Below are 9,790 nucleotides of genomic sequence, written 5' to 3'. Positions count from 1 at the left end.
CTCATATCTGTACCCTAAAGTTCAGAGTGGGGAAGGAACTTTGACACCTATACTCATAGCTTCTTTATGGGACAAGCCCTATTTACCTATGATCTTGGTACTCAAGCCATTACTCATTTTTTATTTTGTCCTGCCTGAGGCTGGAGTTCAGTTTTCCCTCTGAGACACAAACAGTGAATGCCCGGAACTAATATCCATAAAGAGACTACAAGAAAGGAAGCGGTTTTGCTACTTCCATGGAAAAATGAAAATAAATAAATAAAATAAAATAAAATACATCCAGAAAATAATAAAGTCAAGATCACTGGACCAGTAAATTGTCTTCTTACTAGAGGCAGAATTTCTAGAATTTCTTCTTCTCACAAGATAAATAGAATTTAGCTCCAGTGTCCTCTCTCTATCAGCACTGAATTACTCTGGTTTTGTAGGGATTAGCAGAGATGGCATGCTAAAAACACAATGGAAAAACTCATCCTGATGTCCAAAGCTGGCTCTAAACTCCATTTGCAGCATTGTCCCATAAATTGAGATGAAAGATATAGACAACTGCAGGAAGTGTGGTCATTCTGGAAATTACTACTCATTCCTGATTCAAAATATTTTACACTGTGCTCTAAGACATCATAGTTCATAATTCACTTAACTTCTCCCACACCTAAGAAGGATTCAATACATTTACTTAAATTAGTTTTACTTTCTATATAATACACTGCATTTTTAAAATATGTGTTTTTGTACTCACTGTAGTATTTACATTTAATTTGGTCAAATATTATTTTTACTAAGATCATCTACTCCATATACACAAGGGCTAATGATTTGAAGACATCACAAAGCTAAAACTGAAACAACTTTATTCCAGAAATTCCTTATTTCTAATTTCAAAACACTAAACCGTTAAATGCATAATATGAAACTGAAGTCATCATTAGTAAAATTTAACAAGAAAAAATGTAATTACAATGATGTACAGTAGAATTTAATTGCAGGTGATCTCAAACCAAGTGTGTCAAATGTACGCACAAAAAATTTAAGTTAAGAATAAAAACTCATGTAGAAGTCAGTAGGCATCCAGAATACCTTAGCTGATGTAATGTATCAATGTTCCCACAGATAAAACAGAAGGATTTTCTTATATTCTCTTTTCCCTGCTGTTAAAGCCACTCATGATTTTTCTCTCTCTTGTGAATGTTTTAAAGTATAGAACTCTAGTCCTTTCCAAAGTTTTAAGATTACATATCTTCCCTAAAGAATAATGAGTGTTAAGAGGAAAGTATGCTATCTATTCTACTTGAAGTTCAGTGAAAGATATCGCTGAATTGCTAGCCTTCCATCTTCCCCATCAAAGCAGTGCAGGAACTTCATGTATATACTTAAAAGTCAAGTAACACAGTATGGGTCCCTATGTACATATACAACAATACAAAAGCATATGTGCCGGTCGGAAAAGAGAGCAGTTGGAAGATTAGGTCTTGAGCAAAAGATGCTACTTGCTGGAACCCAAGGTTTTTGCCTTTGGCTTCAGCCTTTGAAAAAGTTTATTGACTTTTGCTTACTGCTGTACAGATGAGAAATAAGTAGCCATGAGGGAAGAATCCATTTTATGAAGAGGGAATTATGGGGTACACAGATTAAAAAGATAGTGGGGACTGGAAACTTACTCTGGAACAACCTTCAGGCAAGGGAGAACCTTCCTTCTCTGTCCATTCATGCTGCAAATTTAAATGCAATTTGTATTTAGCTAGGAGGTGCACCGTCTGCCCCATCAGTTGTCAGCATATATCCTGCTCTACCCCAATAATAAAAGTAGCCTTAAGCATCTAAGTTGAGAAATCTTCAACAACTACATCTGGAAAATACTGTTCTCAAGAACTAAACAATAAAATGTGAAATTCTAAGACTAATTAATACTAGTTGCTCCCAAACCTTCTGTTGCATTGGGCTGTTCTGAAAGGAAAGGGTCTATCTGATGCCTACTGTACTATTTAAAAACCACCAGCAACTTCAGCCTGCTCCATTGTAGTAAACTTAATATTTAAAGTTTCAAAATTGTTCAGACATAAATTGCACACTGAACGCCACACAAATAAAACATATATCATTTTTCATTCAGTCAAAACCACAATAGCAAAATGCTGTTATCACACTTATTACTATTAGCTTACTGAAAACCTGCTCCGTTTTATTTTTATGATGCTAACATTAGAGAAATGGTATCAATTCCAACAGCCCATTTCACTACATGGCTTTCCCCCTCTTCTATTTGTATAGGTGCTGAGCAGTGCTGGTTCTAGTGGTTATAAAACAGATGTGTCTCGGCGTGCAGAACTCTAAAATTAGAGGAAAAAAGATTATTTTAATTTTCTTAATCTATCCTTTCTCCAACAAAACTAAGCAGCAGCTTTTTTCTCTGATAGTTACCATTAACTATGGTGAAAACACATAGTATAAAGACCAGGAAAAGTTTACTGATGATCTATCACAAGAAAAATATGACTTTGCACGTCAGTATAATACCTCTAGTGTGTTACTGTATATTGTCAATCAATCAGTTGTGTTTTTCTCTCCTAAAGGAATACGATCCCAAAGCTGTAGCAACTGTTCTCCAACCTGTGGTTCCAATTCCTGCAGACCAGAAGAAAGCAAGCATTAAATGTGTTGCTTAACTTAAGAGGAATGTTACAGGATGACCACGATACAAAAAAGCCAACTACAGAGATGGAAGTAAAGATAAAATTAGCAGTGTTTGTTTTTTGTTTTGTTTGAAAGAGCGAATCCCATTTGCTATTAAGACATATTAAGTACACTCAGATACAGGTGTTCAACAAATATATTACAGAAATCATCATGTTAGATACTCAAATACTATGGTGATAAGTGTGGTATAAGAACCTTTATAGTACAATAGAAAAGTTGAGAATACAACCTAGCCTGGATCAGCCAAAAAAGCAAAGGTAAAATGGTAAAATGTCCATGTGGCTGTATTCTCAGAATTCTGAGATAAAACTGGATTCAGACTGTTTATGTGTTTCCTCCATGAATAGTGGTCAGGACTCTTTCTTGCTACACCTGATAGAGAACTCATAGACTTTAAGGTCAGAAGGGCTATCATGACATCTAGTCTGACCTCCTGCCACCATACAGGCCACAGAATCTCACCCACCCACTCCTGTAACAAACCCCTAACCTATGTCTGAGTACATGAAGTCCTCAAATTGTGGTTTGAAGACCCTCAAACTGCAGAGAATCCTCCAGCAAGTGACCGTGCCCCATGCTGAAGAGGAAGGCGAAAAACCTCTCAGGGCTCTGCATTCTGCCTGGAGAAATCCTTCCCGACCCCAAATGGCGACAGTTAAACCTGAGTATGTGGGCAAGACCACCAGGCAGCACCAGGAAAAAATTCTTTGTAGTAACTCAGATCCCAACCCATCTAACATCCCATCACAGACCACTGGGCATACTTACCTGATGATAATCAAAGATCAGTTGCCAAATTAATTGCCAAAATTGGCTATCCCATCGTACCATCCCCTCCATAAACTTATCAAGCTTAGTCTTAAAGCCAGATATGTCTTTTGCCCCCACTACTCCCCTTGGAAGGCTGTTCCAGAATTTCACGCTCTAAAGTTAGAAACCATTCATCTAATTTCAAGTCTAAACTTCCTAGTGTCCAGTTTATATCCATTTGTTCTTGTGTCCACATTGGCACTAAGCTTAAATAATTCCTCTCCCTCCCTAATATTTATCCCTCTGATATACTTATAAAGAGCAATCCTAACACTCTCACACAGCATTAGTGTATACAAAAGAACACTAAGTACAACTGAAAAAAAGAACACAGATGTAAAGAATTAGAGTCCATATGCTCCACTCCGTTCAACAACAGTTCAGATGAATGGACAGTGAGGCATAAGGAACTGGTTACAGTTCACCAATTTGTGCTACCAAGCTCCATTGGTATAAGGACACTGGCATAAGGATTTGTAGAGCTCCATTCTGCCACACTCCTTCCCCTCCCATCCCATCCTGTTGACATAATTCACCCTCAGAACTAGGGGAGTGGGGATAGCTGAGTACAGGAGGTAGCAAAGTTGCCTCCACAGGTTCTCTGTCAGTGGCAAGTTTCCCTGCACGGGGGGAATTCTCCACAAGTTATCTCAAGTCCATGTCGTACTTATGGACACAAAACATCTTTGGGCTGAGACAAAGTTCAGGATCTTTCAAACTCGTGTACTGCCTGTATTGCTATGCGGACCCTAGAAGCATCCCATATGTGCTGTAAAAACCTGAGCATAAAGTGGTTTGACTTCGCATCAGATGTGACAGACTTGCAAAGATCTGGCTTTCCTTCAATTGCTCATTATATTCAAAAGCAGCATTGCATGCTCTTTGGCCACATTGTCAGAATGGACAAAAACACTCCAGCACACTATGCTATCAAATCCTCCATCAACTCGTGAAGGGTTGCATGCCTTGATACTGCCCATGGGACCATCCCAGATATTCATGGATTCGCAGGATTGAGCCAGATCTGGGAAATTCACTACATGATGCCTGGGGCAACACCATCAACTACGGTCATTTTGGCTGGTGCAATGGTCCCCAGCAAAGTACACATTTGATACCTCTAGTCGCTTGTGGCCTCAGTCTGGAGAATTGAGGCCAGAGAGAATCAAACCCCACCCATCAACTCTCTCTCAAGACAGTGATACAGTCTACAAAAACTATACAAAAAACTCAAGATCTCAGCTTTGAATCTTCTTTGGGTGAGAGAGACTTTAACCATCATTGCTGACAAATCTGAGTATGTTGCAAATTCCTCTCAAGTTGTGGCCCTCTTAAACACTGTGAAAAGCAAGTTAGTTTCCAATAAACTGAGGTTCTCTTGGACATGGGCAAACCGACTTTGTTGTTTTCAAATTAAACTAAAAGTTGGCTGGATTTTATAAGCCTATTTACTCTGTATAAAAACAAACAACCCCAATTCAGAACAAGCTTCAACCAAGCAGCACATAAAGGCAAGGCAAAACAGTGCAGGAGAAGGAGTAATTCCAGAGGATTTCTGACTACCATCTTAGCAATATAATGTGTATGAGTAACATAAAACCACTCTCTCTTTAGGACAGATGAGTTGCTAGAGCATAAGGATCTATTTTTTTTTTTTTTTTTAAAGTAAATTGCCATGTAGATACAACAACTGGCACAAATTTACAGGCTTTTGGAGGACAGCATTAGATGACAATTTTAATGCACTATACATCTGAATAAAATCACAGCTAGTCAATTTCTAACAAAATCAGATGTGCTAAAAATCCTCTCCAAGTCCATTCCCACAGTTCATGAAGTAATCAAATTACCTGCCATTTCCTTTTTGACATTATCATCGTTTAAAATATTACAGTCAAGCATGTAGCAGAAAGTGTTCAAAAGACCTATATTTTATGATTGCCTTCCCTTTCATAAATACTCAGTAACAAGTACATTTATATTTCCATTTCATGCAAGAAGATACCCTGACTTGATTGGTTTAGAGACATTTCTTTTAACCAAAAAAACAGAGGCTTTATAGCATGTATAATTCATTGTGAGATGGTGTTCTTTACAGTTTTTAAATACATGGGTTAAACACATTGGGAATGATAAATTAGTATTGCTTCTGCAATATCAGTCTTCTGCTCTATACTGAAGATTTCAAACTTCTTTTGAAGAGAGGCTCCTCCTTCTTACCTAGAAAACCTTACAGCAAAGCCTTTAGTAAGTTACTGGTAACACAACTCAGTGTGCCAATAACCTGAATTGAAGTTTACCAGATAGGAAAGAGAAATCATAAAAGAAAAAAAAAACAACATGCATTGTTACACAAAATAGAGAGTAATGAAACCATAAAAATCATCCCAGCAATATCCTTTTAAGTACAGAATATATTCAACACTGAATAGTGTAAACGTATTTCAAATGAGAATAAATGCTACCTGGCCATCTCTGCTAATTTGTACTTTCTTATTATCATTCCAAGGGTTGAGTAAGTGGTGTGCAAACTGAAAGGGAAGACTTTCTTTCCGGATCCACTCCACCTTAAACACTCCTCCCAAGCCTGTAGAGCCCCAGTCCTGACTTTTCTCACGTCCTATCTCTGAAGACATTCTAGCAAAACCCTGTGGGAAAATATAAAATAAAAGGGAAACAACATATATTTAACTGAAAGACGAAGCTAATCAGGTTGTATATAATCAAATAATAGCCTTCCATCTTGGAATAAAATATTCATTTGTATTTACATTGACATTCTTGGATTAAAGGTACAAAGCACTTCACTCAAACATCAATCCTTCACCTCATCCCCATGAGGCACACAAATATATTTTACTCCTTTTCCAGATGAGAAAAAAAAGAGGTATAGAACAGTTAAATAGAGGAATCAATCAAATTTTTCCATATGCAATTCATGTGTCCTGGTGCACATGAGTGGGATTTTTTGATTAGAATCGTCGATTTGTATACTGGGGTATTAGAATTTTCATATTTAATGAAGCTGAACAACTCAACATACTTAAACACCTCATCCAGCACTATTTTTCTTTCCTTATTCAAAAGACAGAAATAATCAACAAGATGTATAGTTACATGGAAAGCATTTAATGATCTTCAAAAAAAAAAAAAAAAAAAATGTAGTTACAAAAATCTGTTCCATGTACTGGAATGTAATTAGGCCAAACATGCAAAACAGCAAATTTAAGATTAGAAGGAATATCTGTTCAGCAGAAACTAGCTTTTGTAATCCAGCTTGACAATTTCAATGGTGACAACTGAAACTAATTGCAACTTTGGGTCAGTTTTTTCACCTAAATGTAATATATTAAATAGGGAGTCTAACACTGATGCGGTATTTCCCCCCACTAAGGTCTTGATAATTTAAACAAGAAAAATACTGACTACAATTATCTTGTATTATTGAAATGCAAACAAAGTCAAAAGTATAGTGAAGCAATAAAGTACATGACAATAATATTTTAATTTTTCAGTCGATTTATATTTATATCTAGAACATCTGATCACTGAACTAAAAAAAATCAGTTGTCAACGTGCAAGTGATCACGACCTAATTACACTTGTAATTTACAAACAGAACACACAGTCTCGCTCAAGAAGGTCAATCTATATAGTTTATCCAAGAGAAGATTAAAATGTTACTTGATCATGGTCCACAAATACCTGCATGCAGAGATTTCTGACCACAAGAGGCTCTAATCTAGCAAAGGCATAACAAGATCCAATAGCTAGAAGGCAAAGCTAGACAACTTCAGACTAGAAATAAGGCACAAGCTTTTAAGATCCATATTAATTAATCACTGGAACAACTAGAGATGTGGTGGATTCGCCATCACGTGAAGTCTTTAAAACAGGTTTGGATGTATTTTAGGAAGACAGGTTCTAGCTCAACTAGAATTTGTGGGCTTCATGCAGAAGTTACTGGGTGAAATTATATGGCCTGTGTTATGTCAGAAACCAGACTAGATGATCATAATGGTCCTACCTTCTGGCCTCAAGATCTATGTATCTAGGACAAATATTCGGTGGGAGCTGTCTGTGTATTGGCATCTCTCCCAGTCTAGGGAGCCCCATGACGGTTAGAAGAAGTTGCCATAATAAGATCACAAATGTACATTATTACATATATTTTTAGCAGTCAGAGAAAGAAAAGAATGAGGATACCCTTAATTATTTCCCCCCATTGTTTTTTAATTCAAGAGAACTCATGGAAGACACAAACATTATTCTAAGACTGAACTGCATCCAGAGCTACTCGGCTTTTCAGTGACTTTCCTGTGTTAGTTAGGAGAGACCCCAGAGGGATATGAAATGCTCTTTCTCCATCACTACTTTTTAAAACAGTTGTAAAGATTTAAAATCATAAGCAAAACTCCCATTCTATGCGTGGTAATTTGTTGCACTGCTATGAGACCACCAGACTGACCTAATTTTAAATGCTAATGTAAGACTCACCTGAAAATGTCCTGATCCTTGAACTGAAAATACCAAGTAAACCATGCTGCTTTCCCAAAAGGCTCTATTTAGTTTTCTTTCATTACTTGGAGTTGTAGACCAGATACCTTTTTGTTGAGAAATATCAAGGTTTCTCAAGTTGCTGCTCTTCATAATGAAGTACCGAATTGGCATATTTGGTCTGGGTGAAGGAGACTTGGATCCCTGCAAAAATGAAGCAAATTGTGTTTCTAGTATTTGAACAAAGCAAAAATCCCTTGCTTAGTCATCTTTTCACTAAGTTTGAGAAGAACTATTGCCTTGCAGAAAAAGGAATTTCTTACACCACCAGTGAAAACAGGATAGGTTTGTTTCCCATCATGTAAAAATCAAGGAGGCCACCAAGTACGAGTAAACCCTGTAACTCCTTCATCCACAGACTCTGCTCCAGTTGACAGCCTCCAAAGCAGAAATTTCAAGTGTTAATTCATTAACTTTCTTGTCACTTGCTTGTTAAAACTGAAATGCCAACTGAAACTAGCTTTCTGACTAATGACAACTGAAGGACAGATGTTGGTACAAGTCTGCAGACAGGCATTGCCATGTAAGAACTTCCCATTTTTGAGGATGAATTGCCACCAACACAGATTATGAGAAATGAGTAACATTATCCAAAACAACACGGAGAAGAAGAAAATGGTAATAGCTAAACATCCCATTTGAGATGAACAAACTAATTTTTGGCATATCTTCCAAAGCTATTAACTAAGGGAGCAACATAACTAGGAGAACAGTTCATAGAAGGATAGCTCTAAGCACTCTACAGCAATTAGAAGTTGACAGCCCTTTTGGTAAAGCAGATGATCAGACAGGCTACAGTCTATGATAGGATTAAGGTAAATTATTAATGTCCTTCTCACTTCCAGGAAATGAAAATTTTTTCCCCCTCTGTATTTCAGGGTTAGAACAAAAAAATAATAAACCTCCCAGAAATCAAGAGTCAAAGAATTAAATAAGGAATCAATTAAACCTGTTAGAGACAAAAGAAGAAGTGTTGCAGGGTGGGCAGACAGATTGTTATAAAACAGGAACAAACAGAGCAGATCCAGACAAAGCAGCCTCCTGCACTAACCTACTTATTGAAATGCAAGAAGCAGACGATCACGTATTTCCATAGATACTGATCCAAAGGAGAAGAGAGATGGTGATTGAAGGCATACTCCCTACGTATGTGAAGGGAACTGAACTCAACTAGTCCACTGAAATATTTCTTCTTGTGGAGTGCACATAACTATCACCATGAAGCAACAAGACATAATGCAAGTGCCACAAAATTCAAATAAGAATCAAAGTGTGGCCCTGATGCACACTATTAAAAGAAGTGGTGAGGAACAGATTCCCAAACAAAAGCCACAATAGCAGAAGTCCAGGTGCTAAATCTCAGTCTATTAAGAAATTGCACACCAACTTTATTGGCAATCATGGCAATCTGATACTTTTTCTAAAAATACAGAAAAGTTATGAAAAAATATTTTCACCTGACAAATGAAAGGCTTGAGTGGACTTATGAAATAGTGACTAAATTCTGATTTAGGAAAATTTTTGTAGTTAAGAAGTTTGTATTTTTCAGATATATTAAACACATAACCAAAGAATACAGTGTAATTGTAGGTGGAAATTCCTATCTCCTAAAACAGTAAGACACAAAAAAGGGAGATTAATATGAAAGAAGACAAAATGGAAGAGACCCAAAGAAAAGGGAAGAATGAGTAAGAGGCATTCCATGTAGCAAAAGAAAATTTCAGTT

At 36.9% G+C, this 9,790-nt stretch overlaps 1 protein-coding gene across 4 annotated transcripts in view; it reads right to left on the bottom strand.

The window, feature by feature from the left end:
- Window positions 1–837: 837 nt before the first annotated feature.
- YTHDC2 (YTH N6-methyladenosine RNA binding protein C2) overlaps window positions 838–9,790 on the bottom strand; it is a 45,255-nt gene continuing 36,302 nt past the window's right edge. For 2 of the 4 annotated variants that reach the window (XM_032783738.2, XM_032783737.2), the window contains exons 27-30: window positions 8,005–8,208; window positions 5,973–6,155; window positions 2,518–2,625; window positions 2,243–2,330 (exon numbers count right to left, since the gene is read on the bottom strand). In XM_032783738.2, the coding sequence (XP_032639629.1) occupies window positions 2,545–2,625; window positions 5,973–6,155; window positions 8,005–8,208 (468 nt within the window). In that variant the 3' untranslated portion in view covers window positions 2,243–2,330; window positions 2,518–2,544. Of the gene's footprint in view, window positions 2,331–2,517; window positions 2,626–5,972; window positions 6,156–8,004; window positions 8,209–9,790 lie in introns of all 4 variants that reach the window. The other 2 variants (XM_032783734.2, XM_032783735.2) reach the window with 2 other exon arrangements.

This window comes from Chelonoidis abingdonii, chromosome 6 (assembly GCF_003597395.2).
Source record: "Chelonoidis abingdonii isolate Lonesome George chromosome 6, CheloAbing_2.0, whole genome shotgun sequence".
NCBI classification, from domain to species: domain Eukaryota; kingdom Metazoa; phylum Chordata; order Testudines; family Testudinidae; genus Chelonoidis; species Chelonoidis abingdonii.
Note: the sequence above shows the minus strand (reverse complement) of the source record. Positions and strands in the feature narration are given on the sequence as shown.